At 53.3% G+C, this 16,787-nt stretch overlaps 1 protein-coding gene across 2 annotated transcripts in view; it reads left to right on the top strand.

The window, feature by feature from the left end:
- Window positions 1-5,529: 5,529 nt before the first annotated feature.
- Window positions 5,530-16,787, top strand: part of IREB2 (iron responsive element binding protein 2) — a 31,316-nt gene continuing 20,058 nt past the window's right edge. For both annotated transcript variants that reach the window (XR_006655616.2, XM_024561674.3), the window contains exons 1-5: window positions 5,530-5,684; window positions 6,817-6,906; window positions 13,660-13,825; window positions 15,042-15,179; window positions 16,042-16,260. Coding sequence is in view for 1 of the 2 variants with exons in the window: in XM_024561674.3 (XP_024417442.1) it covers window positions 5,666-5,684; window positions 6,817-6,906; window positions 13,660-13,825; window positions 15,042-15,179; window positions 16,042-16,260 (632 nt within the window). In the remaining variant the exon portion in view is untranslated. The remainder of the gene's footprint in view (window positions 5,685-6,816; window positions 6,907-13,659; window positions 13,826-15,041; window positions 15,180-16,041; window positions 16,261-16,787) is intronic.

Here is a 16,787-nt window from a genome sequence, read left to right as displayed (position 1 = left end):
AAAGATAATACAGAGATGTTCTTTGTACCCAGTTTCCTCTGGTGGGGACATTTTATTATTTTAAAAAGGTTTTATTTATTTATTTTTAGAGAGAGAGGGGAAGGGAAGAAGAAAGAGGGAGAGAAACATCGATGTGAGAGAGAAACACGACCCGACTAGGGACTGAACCCACCAAGCAGGCATGTGCCCTGACCGGGAATCGAACCCCCGACCTCTCGATTTGCCGGACGACGCCCAACCAGCTGAGCCTGTGGAGACATTTTGCGTTAACAGTGGCACCGTTTTCAAATATGTGTCTCGTACTTATAAACGTGAGGTTGGGATCTAGTATAAAAAATGGTGGAGGTTCACACCCGGTCCTTGCAAACCGTCTGTCCCAGCTCCGGGAAAGGTCTGGTCTTCCCTTTTTCCAGAACTTTGCCCACTCATTTCTTCTGCCCAGGAAGAACTCTCATCAGCCAGAGCTGGAGTGGGGCAAGGCCTGGGGCATCGTGGATCTGCCCTGGAAAGGAGCCTAGTGCTTTGTGTTGCTTGGTTTTCCTGTCCTTTGTCATCTGCTCCCAGAGCTTCTGCACATGCCCCAGCGGGGTGGCTTTGTCTTCCTCCTCCGCTGCACACCGACAGCCCCTGGCAGCTGGACTGTTTGTTTCTTGGGGGTCACGTTCTCAGGTCTGTATAGTCCATAACATTTACTCAATAGAGGAAACCAAGAAGGATTATGAATGAATAAATTCATGTAGTTGACCAAATTCTTTGACGTTCAGGCAGTACCAAAAGGAGGAGGAAACTGCCTCTTTTCCTGTTTGACTCCTCGGCTCACCAGAGTGTCAAAGCAGCCAGCGGGTGAATTCGCCTTTTAAAATCACTGACAAAGCTTTTAAAAAGAGCTCATGAACTTGCAAATAACAGCTACAGAAGGTAGTGATTAGCTTGAAGTGGAAAAAAAAAAGTCGCTTGACCTCCAGGTGCCCTTCCTCAAAAAGTGGGATGAGGGGAGCGGCCACCTGCCTGCTCACTGATGAGACCCCCAGGGTGCAAGGTGCGCGGGGCACCTGGGAGGTGAGGAGGAGGAAAACTCTCCAAAGGCAAGCTGCTGTGATTGGCCCGGCCAAAGATCCCATTATATCTAAACTCCCTCTGGTGACCAATTTAGCGCACTGTACAAATGCGTTTTGAATTAATTGGTTTCCCAGCCTCTCAGGAGCCTGGGAGTTGCCAATGGCAGTGGATTTGCTTCCCGGCCATGAACGTGTTGTCCTCTCAGGGATGTCCTGCCATCTCTTCAATCCCCAGCCTTCTCGGCTCTCCCAGCCCATCGACTTGGTTCCCTTAGGAAGGTTGGGGACCGGAGGTCTCTCAAGTAGGACACTGAACCTTGGTGGTTGCTATGGCAGTTATGCGCCCTAGGATGGGGCGTGAGTTGTGCCGGGAGTGTCAGGGGTGCTGAGAAATGGGGGGAGGAAGTGGGAACCGCAGTGGGGCCTGTTTCTGAACACTGGCTGAGCCCCCTCTGTCATTGGAAAGCCAGCGTTTTCAGTGCTGCTAAGCACAGCGGGGGGGAACATCATCACCGCCCTTAAATCTCTGGAGGGCGGGTAAATGGTCCCGGAAAGTAAAGCAGGGACTGGTTTCAGCTCAGTGTAAAACAAAAACAAAAAACTTTTTCTTAGACTGCCACAGGGTGAGGCGGCAACCTTCTGGAAGTCCTGAGCGGCTTTTCACCAGACACAGAACTTGTGCTGGTCAGGTTCTTGGTTGTTGACCTCTAGTTAGTCCGGTTAGTGTTAGCAGAAAAGTGTTGATGGTGGACTGGCACTGAGCATGGATTCCTGTCGGAGGCTGGGAAGCTGACCTCCGTGTTCCCGGACCTGCTGGCAGCCCGGGTCAGTAGGCTCTTCCCAGGTGCAGGTAAGGGGGCAGCCACAGCTCTGCCGGGTCTGCTGAACCTCAGCGGCCCCTGCAGAAATTCCAGTGTGCAGTCGCTAACATTAGGAGTAATAAGGAGCTGGCACGTGGCATCCCTGGCAACCACCCCAGCAGACACAGTGAGACTCTGGAGCTGCCGCGGGGCCTGTGGTTTCTGACCGTGACAGCGACCGGATTGCGACGGCATGATCGTCGTAGGGACCTCCAGGTCGTAGCGGCATCGCAGTGGAGCACAGATGGGGTGGTGGGGGGGGAGCTCCCTTGGGGCCTGTGGGAGTGTTTTAAACAGCCTCGACCTAGATGGGGTGTCCTCAGCTCCCCATTAACTCTGTAAAGCCCTTTCATGTCCCATAGAGAGTCGTTTTCTGCTTAAATGAGCTCAAATGAGCCAGACCAGATCCTGTCCCCTGCAATCCAGGCCCGGCTGAAACAGAGAGGTGTGGAGCACCTAACAAATGCCTGGGACTCTGTCTAGGCGGAGCTTGTGGAAGCGGGTCACAAACTCCCCTGCAGAACTGGGCTACCAAGGGTGACCTCCACCCCGTTCTGTGCCAGCAGACGCGTGCCCATGGCCTGCTGCTTTCTGCACACAGTTCAGCTCTGAATCACAGTCTTATACGCACGCATTAGTCCAGCGAGAAATCCACCAGATCCCGAGGGAGTCGCAGAAATGTAGTGGTGGGTGGTCCGGCCCCTGCAGATCAGAAAGGACCCCTGCGGTGTCCGGAGCAGAGCCTGACCAGGGCAGGCTTCCATTTGCGCAGAGCCCTTGGCTGGTACTTTAGCCTAGCCAAGTGCTGGGTCAGATCAGGGCGATGTATCTCATCGTGCGAGCGGAAGTTTTCGGAAGGCCCGGGGTACTTGTGATTTAAGGAGGGAAGGGCACATTTTAACATCATGGCCTTTGGAAGAAGGTCCACCCTCAAGCCTGGCCCTTCTGTCCCCCCGCCGCCTGAGGGCCCTTCTCAGAGGAGTTGCTCAGCGTCCTGAGGGGGGCGCACTCCTGTGGAACCAAGAGAGAGCCTGGTGGGATGTGGCGGCTTTTTGAAAGGGCCCTCTGGGTTTCTCGATTGTTTTTATTGACGCGTTAGAGGGTCCAATTGGGAACGTCGTTCCTATAGTGTTTTATTAACTGGCGGTGCCAGGGTCCCACACCCCTTCTCTATTTGCGTCACTCCGATGGACAGAGGGACGCAGCCTCGCGCTGCTGCCCCCTAGAGGCCACTTGTCCGATAGCAGCCCAAGCTGCACCTCCGGACTTCACCGCTGAGTTTCTGGGCACAAACCTGGGCTCCGAGGCAGAACAGCCCGGAAGAGCTGAGAACAGACGGGTGGCCCTCAAGGGTCCCACTCACACCGACCAGGCAGCTGCTGACATTCCCAGAAGGCATGTGGGACTGGAACTTGGCTTCCCAGCCCTGCTCGGCTGTCACCTTGTGGGCATTCTTTTTCCTTTAGGAAAGGATACGTGGGTATGAGAAATGAGTGTTTTCTATTTCTTTTCTGTCTCATCACACACAGTTCCATGGAGAGTCTTCTGCGCTACAACCATGCGCTGACCTTCATAACCTAACGTGCTGGCAAAAACCCTGGGATTTCAGGGAGTTTCTAAAAACCTTTAAAATGCGGTGTATGCTTAGCTGCTAAAAGGAAAAACCTCCTTCCCTGGCTGGTGTGGCTCAGTGGATTGAGTGCCGGCCTGTGAACTGAAAGGTTGCTGGTTTGAATCCCAGTCAGGGTACACGCTGGGGTTGCCAGCCAGCCCCCCAGTAGGGGGCGTGAGAGAGGCAACTAGTTGATGTATCTCTCCCAGATCAATGTTTCTCTCCCTTTCCTTCTCTTTTCCTTCCCCTCTCGCTAAGAGTAAATAAATAAAAATCTTATTTATAAAAACCTTAGACTTAAACAAATAAACAAAAGGAAAAACCTCCTAACTGCCTTCCGCATGACCAGATGGGCAGAACGCTCAGTTACGGGCTGTGGGTGTACAACGGTTCTCTTTGACTTCATGCGCCAAGGGCGGGCAGCCAACTGTTCTCACTTCACCTGCAACCAGGCTCAGCAATGGCTCCCGCAGAATGGCAGGTGTCCTTGTTTATCATGATTTTGATTTTTTTAAGATATGGCATTTATTTGGGAACTATCAAAAATCAAATAGGGTTGCCTTGTGTAGAATTAAAATGCAGACTGGCCCTGGCTGGGTAGGTTACTTGGTTGGAGCGTCATCCCATGCACCAACAGGTTGTGGGTTCGATTCCTGGTAAGGACACACACCTAGGTTGTGGGTTTGATCACTGGTCAGGGTGCATATGGGAGGCAACCGATGGATGTTTCTCACTCTCTCTCTCCTTTCCTCTCTTCCAAATCAATAAACATCTTTGGGTGGGATTAAAAACAACAACAACATAGAGTAGAAGAACATGGCAACACTCAGAGCTGTTACCAATAGGCCATCCTGAGATTTACGTCGGAGTGGGTGCCTCCATCCCACACCTTGTGATACCTGAGACACAGGTGTAGACCGGTGAGAACGTGGGCCCTAGACCCCCACAGACTCAGGCCTGAAACCCTCTCTGATTTTAGATTGAAGAGATGGCTCAGTTACCAAAAGGAACTAAGTGAAATCCCCGGCCACCGGACATGATACTAAAAAGGACACATCACTGAGGCAGCATTCTGCCAAAAGCAGTCTGAATTTAATCACGAAGAAACGATCAGCCCGCCCAAGTTAAGGGACATGCTGCAAACCAACAGGTCGGTAATCTTCAAAAGTGTCGATATCATAAGAGAGAGCAGAGGAGTTCCTCCAGACTATAGACTAACGAGGCAAGACAGCCAACGCAGTGATCGACCCTGAGATCCCGGATTGGGGGCAAAGTGTCTACAAAGGACAATATTGGGACAACTAGCAAGATTTGAATATGGATTATTCAAATAATCCATAGTACTGTAGTAATGTTCCGTTTCCTGATTTTGATTATCGCACTGGGGTTACAGGATTTTCCTGTTCTTAGGAGCAGGTGGTGAAGAATTCAGGGATGCAGGGCCAAGGAAACGGGGAGAGCCCAGAGCTCCGGGTGCATCAGCGCACTAAGCTGGGCAGTGGAAGAGGCCTGCCTAGGAAACTGAGGAGGCGCGCCCTTAAGGGCAGGTATAGCAAACCGGGGGTCTGCGGTCACAGAGCCGACGGAAGGGCATTCCTCTACGAGGGGTCAGAGCGAACGGAGAAAGGACCGGGCTGCCGCGGGAAATAAGGTGACGGAGACGGAAGCCTGAGGACCGCCACCGGGAAAAGAGCAGGCAGGGGAGACGGATAGGCTGCAGCAAAGGCGCACCCAGACCATCACCAAGGAAGGCGAGGAGCCTCGTCCCCGCCCCACACACCCCGCAGATCTCAGCCCCAATTGGACACGCGAGGCCACCCTAAATAACGGATCGCGAGGCTGGATACGATAGGAACAACCGCACGCCAGTACCCTAGTGTGAGGATCGCGCGAGAACACGCCTTCCCCGAGCTCCGCCCCCGCTCTTCCTTTGTTTCCTCGCCGGAGATCTCGCGAGAGCTGGACGACAAATATCGCGAGCCCGGAATCGGACGGGCGCTGCAGCTCTCGCGGTGTTTGCGCGAGACTGTTCCCTTCCTTCCTCCTGTCCCAATCGGCCGCTTTCTTCCCCTTCCTCGACCAGTCTCTTCTCCTTCCTCGCGGCGCATCTCCGCGGGCTAATATGGTCTCCGGAGATGGACGAGCCAAGTGCAGGTCAGTGCCGTCTGCCACGTGGGGTCTGGCACCTGCGGGCGCGCGGTGCGGCGCCGGGTCCCTACGTGTCGCTCTTGGAGTCACCCGACCGGCGTGCGGGCCTCGGACTCGGGTCGCTCTTGAGGCCTGGCCGCCGGGCCCGCTCCGCGCCCGGTCCACCGCCTCCTAGGCCCCGCCGGTTCCTGCCCATTTGAGAGTCCGGGAGGCCGGTCCGTTAGACAGCAGTGCGGGGGCGGGTGTCCCCGCCTCCTCGCCCCAGGAGCTGAGTGGGAAGCGAACGAGGCCGGGCGCCGGTGGGACAGCCCCGGACCACATACCGCAGCTCCTGGACGCCTCCGCGTCCCCGGTTCTGCTGCGTCCGGATGGAGCGGAAGGCGCTACGGTTTCGGCTGTGCGCGTCTTCGTCTCGGGCCGAGGGCCCGCCTAAAGGACGGAAAGGTGCCTTCCTTCGAGGCCCCTCCGCCCCTCCCGAGCGCGTCCGAACCCTGAGGACCAAGACTGCGTGGTTCAGCCTCAGTTGGTGCAAAACCTGGAAGACGCGTCTCATCTAGGGAGAAGCTGGCCTTTTACCCTATCAACACCTATTGAGGTGTTAACGTGTTTAGGTGTTTGGTCAGGATTGGTTGTCCACGTTGTTGAATGCTTTGTCAAATTCTTGTCTTACCATTTTTGAAAAGATTTCTTTTTCTGACATAATTGTGGCGTTGTCAAATTGCTGTGTCTGTTCTTATGAGATATTTAGGATATGTCTTCCCTAAACAAGCCTATACATTATTTAAATCATTTTCATTTCCAGGTTTTCTTTGTTAACACGTTTCAGCAATAATTCTGTTAGCAGTTTTTACTTGACAAGAGTCATGGTTGAGAACTGGATTGTCCAATGCAGTGGACACTAGCCACATGTGACTATTTAGATTAAAATTAATTGAAATGAAATAAAAATTCAGTTCCTCAGTTGCTATAGCACATTTCAAGAGCTCAATAATCACATGTGGCTAATTGTGTGAGCAAATAATAGAAAGTTTTTATCCTTGCAGAGAAGTCTGTTGGACAAAGTTGATTTCCAGGTATTTGTACTTCGAATAAGGTATTTGTAACTGTGTTTAATGACTCTTTAATTTTTCCCCCCCAGGATACACCTTTGAGAACCTTATTGAAACATTGAATGACAGTTCAGGCAAGAAGTTCTTCAATGTACCTAAACTTGGAGGCACCGAGTATGGTAATGTTGCCTAAGTTTTCTTGGGTTTGTTTAGTTTCTGATAATAAAAACGCATTTGTCAGGCTGAACTGAAGAAATTTTGAAATCTGTTCCCGCAGTGTTGTAACAGGTACAACCACACTCATCTCTAACATTTTAAACAACTCCTGGGACAACTTTTGTTTGAGAAGGATGTAAGCCTGTACCTTCTCATTTAAAAATCTGAGTTAATTCAGCAGTGATTCTTAACCCAAAGAAACTACTGATGCAATTTTTAAAGAACTGACTGATGATATTCTATAGCAGTTAATTGTACGTTTTAATTTTTTAAGTAATAACACCCACAGTTCTTTATCTGCCACCCTTTGACTAGGAACCCTCAGCGGGGCCTACCGGTTGGAGCTGTCTGCCAGGGCTGCGCATGACTGGCCTGGCCTGGACGCCAGCATTTCTGGCAGGCCTTGCAGGCACCTGATCAGGGTCAGACCTGTCACCGAGGTTTCCGCAGAGGGAAATTGGCTGGACCCAGGGTATTGGATGGGAGACTGGACTTTATTGATAGTTGAGTGACCTTTTCAGCGAGGCCAATGAAGGGAGCTGGGAAGAGTGATTATTGTTGTCGGACTGAGTGGCTGCCATGATGAAGTAGCCACTGGAGCTAAAGCCTTCCCAACTGTCCCACTTTTAAAAACTTCTTGAAGGGATGCATGCCAAATATATTGCAGTCATTTTGGGAGGGAGGTTTTGTGATTTTTTTTTTTTTTTGTAGATTTCGTTGGACTTGAATAGTCTAGACTGCTCCAAGCAGCATTTTCTCGCACACTGTGCGGTTTGGATGTGCTGGAGTAGCCTGGGAGAGCCTTGTCTTCGAATTGTCGCCTTTCAGACGCAAACAGTTCGCCACCGTGACTGTCTCTTTAGTGACCTGGAGCCGCCTGTCTGGCACTCCAGTGCGCCTGCCTCAACCTTAGAGATTTCGAGCGATTCTTTTAGGAAGGTCTTTGAATGTGAAAATACACCTCTTTCCAAGGAGGGGAGAAATCCCTGCGGCCTGGGAAGAGAGACTTTTCTGAAGGGACTGGGACTTCAGTCGATGTTGCACAGAGAACCACGGAGCAAGTCAGCAGCTGGGCAGTGAGGCTGATGGGCATGACAGGAGTGTGAGCGGCCGTGTGGAGTTAGAGGGAGACGGTGCAGAGACCGCTCTGCTGTGGTGGAGCCTCGCAGCCTAGCGGTTACCGGTGGGGGCAGGGGGCCTCCAGCCGGCTTTATCTCACCCCTCGATCCATTCGGTCCTCTCCCTCGCCCTTCCTGTTTCTGCCCTCAATGCCTGCATTTTTAACCGCGGGCCTGGTTAGTGCCACAGTAGAGCCAGGACTGGGCTTTCCCCATCTGAAGGAAGACCTGTACTTATTTTTAGGAGAGTTTTTACGGTTTATAAGAAGTCAGATTGGGGTTGGGAGTCACACGAGGACCAGCGTACTGCTGACAGGGCAGAGCCCCGCCAGTTCTGCGCCTGTGCAGCTGCGCGCACGTGTGCTGCTGAGACAGACACCGCCGGTGCCCTGTGCAGCCTTTTTACCTGACACCGTGAACACCTTTCCAGGCCACTGGACACAGGTACCCCATGGCTGCTGAGGCGGGCAGCATGCGTTGTTAGGAAGGGGACTGCTGTGCTTCTCGCTGGTCCGTAGGGCTGCCTGCGCAGTGCGCTGGGGTTGTTGAGTTGCTGCAGGTCGGGGCTGTCACCGACCTCTTCCTGTTTGTACACAGAGCTGCTGGGCCTGATGTTTCAGTTCTGATGCAAGCTCAGTATATACAGTTGTTCGGTTGAAAGTGTGCTGTTCCCTCAACAAACGCTAATCTTTTTATAGTTTCACTGTGTGTGTGTTTCAGTCTTTGCTCTTGAATATAAGGAACAAAAACTCACTTAACTCAGCACCCCGGTGAAGAAGATGTTGTTGGCAGCTTTCTGACGTGCAAGGACAGGAAGGAGGCACAGTCAAGCCTCATGGGAACCAGAATTTCTAAGCCAGAGCCTGTTCTGCTTGTCACTGGAAGACTGCCTGGTTTCTCTCTTTCTTTCTCATTATCAGCCCTCCACTCTTCTGCCTGCAGCTCTCTGTGGATAACCCCGCATGGTCAGTGCCTGCCATCCGTGGTACGCTACGAGGGTGCACCAGCCAGTTCAGACTGCGCCTCGGGATGAGTTGTTCATCTGCCGTGTTGGCCTCTTTGGGCTGGGCTGGTCAGGTGTCCGTCGCTGGCCCCGTGGTCCTGCTGGAACATGGGCATGAGTCCGAGTTTCCCATCTTGTCTCTTCCGTGGGCTCCAGCGCCTTTCCAGTCCTGTCTGTGTGCTGACTGATTGCAGGTGTCGGAGCTGATGGTCCCCGTGTATGTGTGTGTGCGCGTGTGTGCGCACGTGTGTGTGTGCGCGCGCGCGCAACCAGGCCACGGGCACCGACCTTCTCAGGGCTGGGTCCTGCTTGTTGCTGTAGGCAGGGAGGTGGCGGGACCCTGGGCCTGTGCGTTCCCTGGTGGCAGTGTGGACAGGCCCCACGTGAGCAAGCAGTGCTGGGACGCATGAGAAGAGTGTCCGCACCCTCGTCAGCAGTACCGATGGATATTATTCTTGTTTCCCCTGTGTGTGTGTGTGTGTGATTTTTTTTTAAAGGCTGGAGTTCCTAATTGGAACTCAGTGGCACCCAGCCTGGCACTGGAGGTGGGTGTGCTCCAAGCTTGCCCTGCGCAGGGCCCTCCAGGGCTGCATGTGTCTGTTCTCCAGGCCCCTGGCCTTGGGCAGGGCTCTCAGTGGTACTGCTGCTCCTGGGGCTCCCCTAGCCCCTCAGGTGCAGTTCTCTATCTCATTCTGTTTGTCTGAAACCTGCCTACCCGCCACTGTTAACGCTGATACCGCCTGTGGGTGCTTTCTTCATCTTTGGGGTTTCTGCAGAACCTTTTACATGATCTCTTTGTCCTCACTGCATTGCTTCTTGATGGGTGGGGAAGATAGTCTTATCTTCACTTTGACAATGAGGAAAATGAGTCCAAGAATCTTAAGTAATTTTCCTGAAGTCACATACCTTTTAAGTGAGGAATTTGGTCTTAGACTCCTGTCTTCTGATTGTAGGCCAGTACTGGTACCGTTCTCTTTCCCAGATGGTTAAGGGCACTGATAAGACTGCCTGCGTTTCCTGACCATTTGCTACATCCATCCTGTGGAGCACGCTCTGCGGCCCTCCTGGCAGGGCCCCACTCCCAGGCGCCTTTACCTCCTGAGTGCTGGGGGAGAGTCTCCCGATTCTGAAGCCTCAGCCTGTGAAGCCTGCTCCCGGGGGTTTCAGGCCTGTGCTGACCAGGACCGGGGTAGGGGGGCACACACCAGGAAACAGCCCTGGCTGGGGCTGCGGCAACATGCAGGGGCGGCTGCTACCCATTGCCACAGAGATGTGAGGCCAGTGCCGCAGCGTTCTCTGACACGTGGAAATGTCCTGTTCTTCACTGTTGGCGGTTACATGTTAAGATCCAGTGCAAACAAAGAACATGTCACCAGGCCAGCGTCTGTGACCTTTGCCCTGGCAGCCCTGTCCCTGACCTCAGCAGCAGCCTTTAGTCCTGAAAACCAGGTCTTGAGTCCAGACCTGCCTTCCTGCTGCCTCCCCCCAAGTGCAGGGGCTCAGCCCCTTGCTGATCTTGTCACTGAGAGCCAGGGTTCCGGCTGTGATCAGCTGGGTTCAGAGTGTGATAACACAAATTATCGAACTTCTCCAGTTTTAAGTTACTCGCTGGTCCTGGTTCCCACATGCCTTTTTGATTATCTATTGTTAGAGGATTAGCTTTCTGGATTCTTAGAATTCTAGCAGTTCCTGGTTAGGAGAGGCAGAATTAATCCAGTCCAGCCTTCTGCCTGGTCCAAGGACCTCCCCACTGCGCTGTGTGCCTCCTTGGGTCCCAGTGCCGGCGCCTACGCAGCTCTGGTGGATGGAAGAGGGCCGAGGCGGTGCCTTTGTGCTGTGGAAGGTGCCCAGTCTGGCGGCGGGCTGTGCTGTGGAGGCGGCGGTCTCCATTCCATCACAGCAGGGGAATTTAATGTGAACGGGCACTCACGGACCAAAGAGCACGCACTCCCCCTGCTTGTGTGGTTGAAAACCACAAAACTGGAAATTCCCGACATAGCAGCCCCTAAGCTTCAGGCCATGCACTGCTTGAGCAGCAGGTGAGCATTTGCACCGTCTCGCTCCATGCCTCCCGGCACGTGGACCCCTCCGTGGACCCCTCCGGTCAGCGTGTCCACGCCCTCTGCGCTCCCTCCCGGGTTGTCGCCGAGAAGTCGTCCTGACCATCAGATCGATGGTCACCTCATTTTGTAATGGTCTGCAGGCCCAGGCGTAGAGATGCTGGCAGCTCAGATATGCTGAAGGGAAGCCCTAAAGCAGTTCCTTTGTACGAAAGGTGAAAGTTTCCAACTTAAGGAAAGAAACAGTCATATGTCAAGGTCGCTGAGATCTGTGGTAAGACTGGACCTTCTGTCTGGAATTGCCCGATTTACAAGTAAACCTTCATCATTAAGTATGTGTATGTTGGGGAAACAGAATCCATCCAGGGTTAAGTGCTCTCCACGATTTCAGGCATCCTGGGCTTCCGGGGATGGGACCCCATAGATGAGGGGACTGTGGTTGTAGGACGAGAGGACCTGACCTGATGGGCTGAGGCTGAGGAGGAGGGAACGCCTACGGAAGAATGAACGTGGGCATGGCTCAGCCCACCGGCTGGCGGAGAAGGGGGCTGGCCTGGGTGGCTGGGCAGGCGGGGATGGGGGCCCGCAGTGGGGCAGTGGGCGCTGGGAGGATGGGTGTCGGGCTGCCCTCACTTGAAGGCCAGACTGGGGGGAAGGTCCTGCCTCGCAGGCGGCCTGGCCGGGCTGGCATGGTACTTGCTGCTGGGCCAAGGCCTCCCCCCTCCTCTGTGGTGCTGGAGGGCCTTCCTGACAGGCTGCTGGTCTCTCCGAGTGAGGGTGCTTCTGTAGCCCAGTCTGGGCGGACAGCCAGCCCCACAGGTCGTCCCTGCCACACTCCCCCAGCTCGCAGGCTGCTGGCCTGCAGGGCGGGGCCACGCGTGGGAAGAAAGGAGCAGTCAGTCCTTTGGTGCGGAGTGGGGTTCTTGCAGAGCTGCATCTTCGCTCACAGGACTTGTGAATTGACGAAGTTGTGAGTTAGTGCTTCTGAAACACAAAACGTTGCTGATGTTTGTGATTCACTTTTGTCTTAGAATTGCTTTTTTAATTTAGTAGTTAATTATTTTTCAAATGATAGAGTTAGAAGCCACTGACATAACCAGAACAATAGTGTCGCCCACCCCGATTTTCACTCTGCGGAGAGTACTGGTTTCAGTTCTGTTGGCTGTTTCTTTTGATAATTTCTTCTATGTTATCAGCAGCCTAGTTTGTACAGCTCTTCTTGAGCTTCCAGTTTTAGACGTGACTGTCTTCTGTGGAAGGTGAGGATGTGGCGCTTTTCTTGTGTGCAAGCCCGTGTCCCCCGCTCCTGGTGCAGTTGCGGTTTCGGCCCGTTTTCAGTGCTTGTGTGCAACGAGTTAGTATTCTCAGGCAATCGTGTGGTGGGCTGTTGCATCTCATTTCTCTTACAACTTTGTACTTTTTCCTTGAATTAGTGACCATCTTTATCGTTTGCTTGGCTTTCTCCGTCCTTATCAATAATTCACCTCTGAAAGAAAGAAACCCTCCCGGTGCAGTTGGGTAATCTATCACTTCCGTATTCCTCCTCCTGGCAGCGCCCCATCTGGACCGAGTTGCTGTCTGCAGGCCTGCCTGTGTCCGAGTCCTGTGGGAGCCCCTGGCGCTCTGCTGGGCGGGGCCTGGGTCCCTGGGTTTCAGTCCCTTCTCCTGCTCGTCTTACAGAGCGTGTTCAGCAGCGGCTACCTGGAGTTAATTGACATTTTGCTCGGTTACCAGTTTCCAGGTTGGAAATATTTTCACTTAGAATTTTGCAGGCATTGCTCTCTGGCTGTCTAGCTTCGCCCTCTCCTCTTTGTAAACCCCGGGCACCCTGGTTCCTGGTCCGTGTTTCTGGTCGCCTCTCTGTGTTCGGCTCACCCTCACCAGCCGTCCAGGCGCTGTCTCCCACAGTGCTGTTAGTTCCACTTGCCCCTGTCTGTCGTGGGGCCTGGGCAGGTCTGTGTCTCCCCTGTTTGCTGCTGTGAGGGAAGGGCACGATTCAGTCAGGGGCACTGACGGCGTTTCCCGTAGGTGGTCGATTGGAAAACGTGAGAACAGCCCCCACGTCAGCCGTCCTATGTGAATGAATCAAAGTTACACGTATACTTTTTGTCAGATCGGCAAAAACTATATATTTTTGGGTGTGCTGCAGAATTTTAATAATTAACGTGCCATGAGAAGAAAAAGGTTGAAAATCGGCACTGTAAAGGGATGTTGTTATGGTTGTTTTTATGTCCATGCTTCTCTGTTTTTCTGTCTTCCCCGAATGTTCATGTGCTTGCCTTGGTCTCATGTGCCCAGGTGGGCCGCACCGTGAGTCTCCTGTCTCCACCCTTCAGGGCCCTGGCGGACGGGTGGAACGTCGGGTTCCTAGAAATCCTGGTGTTAATGGGGCTGCTGTTCTATTGTGCTCACTGGGCTGAAATGTTTTAAGTTGGGAAAATGGTGCATCTGCGTCTTGGACCTGTCACCGTGGTAATCTTTCCACTACGTAGTCCTGACCTTCCTTACTAACAGTGTGACCTTTTCTTGAATCAGATGTCCTGCCTTTCTCCATACGGGTCCTGCTGGAAGCTGCTGTGAGAAATTGTGACGGCTTTTTGCTGAGGAGGGAGGATGTGATGAACATCCTGGACTGGAAACGCAAGCAGAGCCGCGTCGAAGTGCCCTTCTTCCCCGCCCGCGTCCTCCTCCAAGACTTCACGTGAGTGCAGACGGCTCGCTCGCCGGTGCATTTTCAGAGTGTTCCCTTTTTAAAATTCCCTGGTGGTTGGCTCCATTGTTTTTCTTTCGTTTTGAAGATTAGTTTATAAATTTTTTTTAAAATTGCCCTTTCTAACCTGAAGCAGTTCTTCAAAAATTAGGCCCTTGTTTCTTGTATTTTTTATTCGAAACTAGTTTTCTTTAACTGCACACTTGTGTCCACCTGGCTAATAGGCTTTTCAGACTCGGCATCTAACCTGCCCACCTCACCCTTTCCTTCCCAGGCCTCCTCCGTCATGGTGAATGGCACTGTAGTCCCCGTTGGTTTAGGGCAAAGTCTAGCAGTTACTCCCGAGGCCTCTCTCCGTCATGCGCATCCAGTCCACCAGCACGCTCTGCCAGGCCTCCTGTGCAGCGTGTCCCTCCCCCTGCCACGCGTGCTCGCCTTGCATGCTCTCGCCTTCACGGCAGCCGTCGCCCTGTCTTCACAGGCAGCCTTGCTTCCTCCCTTGTAGACCAGTTGGCTTTCATCACACTTAGAGTAAAATCCAAAATCTTCTCCAGAGACTTTGCCTGACCTGGCTGTCAGGGTGAGTCACAAGGAGAGTTACCTTTAGCTGAGCTGGGCAGGAGGTGTGGGCGTCGGCCAAGCAGAGAGGAGAGTCCCCTCACCCCCACGGGGTCTGGCCTCTGTGCCACCGCTCCGAAGTCTGCATGCTGCCTTTCCGTAATCACGGCTGCGCCTCCCTGCATAGTCCCTGAGGGCGGCACTGCCTGTGCCCTCAGTATCCAGTGTGGGGGCGACCTTTGGTGAATGCCTGGGATGGGGCCGGCTGGAGAAGCTCATCCCATAGTGGGTCACTCTGGAGGAGCCAGAGGGCACTAGGGTGGAAGGGGCTGTGGGCGGGTATCATGCATCTGATGGCAGGGGAGGGGCTGCCGCGGGCCGGTCCCCCGGTTCTCTTCTGCCTCTGGAAGTCGTGTCCTGTGCTGACTCTGGCGCGTCTGCTCCTGAGCACTCAGTTCTCAGGTGATATTTGCTGTTAATTCTCGCTAAACCAGGATGCACCTAACTTTGGGTAACAGGCACATTAACAAACGTGAATGCAAAGTAAAATGGGATTCCTTTAGGCATAGCACTGAGTAAGTGCATATTAATAATTATGAGCACGTATAAAAGAACAACTGGCACTGTGATTTGATCGCTCTCTCCTCAGTGGAATCCCAGCGATGGTGGATTTTGCTGCTATGAGGGAGGCAGTGAAGACTCTCGGAGGTGACCCTAAGGCAGTGCACCCTGCCTGTCCAACAGACCTCATGGTGGACCATTCTTTGCAGATCGACTTCAGTAAATGGTACTTTCACACGTATTGTGACGACAGCCGTGCACGCTGGCTGCGTGTGGTGCGGTGGGAAGGAAGTGGAAGGGGCTCTGGCCAGGATCCTCCATTTAGTAGGGACTGATAAGGAAGAGGGAAGCTGGTGAAAAGTTTATGTATTGGTGAATTTGTTTTACTCAGTCGGGATTGAAAATTACTTCATATTTGTATAATCTTGCTGCCAGTTTTCATAGCCATGTGTAGTGCGTCTAGAACCTGCTCTCTGGGAGAGACGCTCTGAGTGCCGTCCCCGTACTCACTGCCCTGAAGTGAGCATGCAGTCCCTGCCAGAGGGACTTAAAGGGGGGGCCCCAGCACCTCTCATCAGCGGGTGATGGAGCTCGCTGAGGCTCCACTATCCCCACACCGAGCTCAGTTTCCAAGGGCCCCGAGACCACGGTCAGACCAGGGAAGACGTTGCTGCGTACGTCCTCCGGAGTCTGGGACCGAGGCTGTGCTGTATCATGTGTTGCCAAGAGCCACGAGCTCGTTTGCCCTAAAGATTGAAGCTGTGAATCTGACCTGCTTTTAAATTGTTAGATGATAAAATCTATTGCAGTACTTGCTGAAAGTCACTTGAATTGTTACAGAAGTATGTGAAAATGATTTTATTGGGCACTTAGAATTATATTTTCATCTTCATAAGTTTAAAATCCGTTTGTTTTTTTTCTTGGGGAGGGGGGAGACCTGAGATTTGCTTTTGAAACTTGAATTATATGACATGTCAGTCTTCAGACAACGTTTGGTTGCTTGCAGAGAGCTTTGCTGCTGTGTGGTTTTTGAAGAGCCAAACTTCTGCCATTTTTAACTGGTTTTGTCGCCTTTTTTGGAATGATAGTGCAATACAGAACGCTCCGAATCCTGGAGGCGGCGACCTGCAGAGAGCGGGGAGGCTCTCTCCCCTGAGAGCGCAGCCCAGGAAGCCGCCGTGCCGAGGCCAGGCCGCCTGTCGAGGCCCCTGTGACTCCACGGAACTGGGCCCCGGCTTGGGAAGGCCCTCTGCGCAGATCGAGAACACGCCCGCCCTGTGTCCTTTCCACCTGCAGCCAGTGCCTGAGTATGAGACTGTCTTTGTACTGCTCGGTCGTGCCCAGTGGCTTTCCAGGCAGGAAAGGCTGCCTGTTCCCTCCCCACTCCGTGGCCCTGCCGGCCCTGCTGGGTGACGGGCCTCCCTGTGTCTCCTTACGTCTCGGTCTCTGCCTCTGCCTCTGCCTCAGGAGGAAAGCCTGAAGGTCTTCCTGTGAACGGTTTCATTTTCATGGTGAATGTCGGCAGAAAAATGGTTTTGCCTCTAAAAGTGTGAAGTTGTAGCTCAGTGAGTCTGTGCCACCCATGTGCTCACTGTTCGCTCACAGTTATTTCGGGAAGCCCCCGCCTGTAGGCCCCTTGGCTCCCCTGCTCGGGGGCTGCTTCGGCGTCCTCACCACACTAGCAGTCTGTGTGAGGGGCACTGCGCGCTCCTGCGGTCTCGCCTCGCAGCGCCCTCCCAGGTGAGGGAGCGCAGCCTGCCTTGGGAAGAGCCCGGTTCCCTGGAGGTGGTGACATGTCCTAATCGGTGATTTTCCACAGTAAGAGGAAGAGTTC

Source organism: Desmodus rotundus, chromosome 10 (assembly GCF_022682495.2).
Source record: "Desmodus rotundus isolate HL8 chromosome 10, HLdesRot8A.1, whole genome shotgun sequence".
Classification (NCBI taxonomy): domain Eukaryota; kingdom Metazoa; phylum Chordata; class Mammalia; order Chiroptera; family Phyllostomidae; genus Desmodus; species Desmodus rotundus.
Note: the sequence above shows the minus strand (reverse complement) of the source record. Positions and strands in the feature narration are given on the sequence as shown.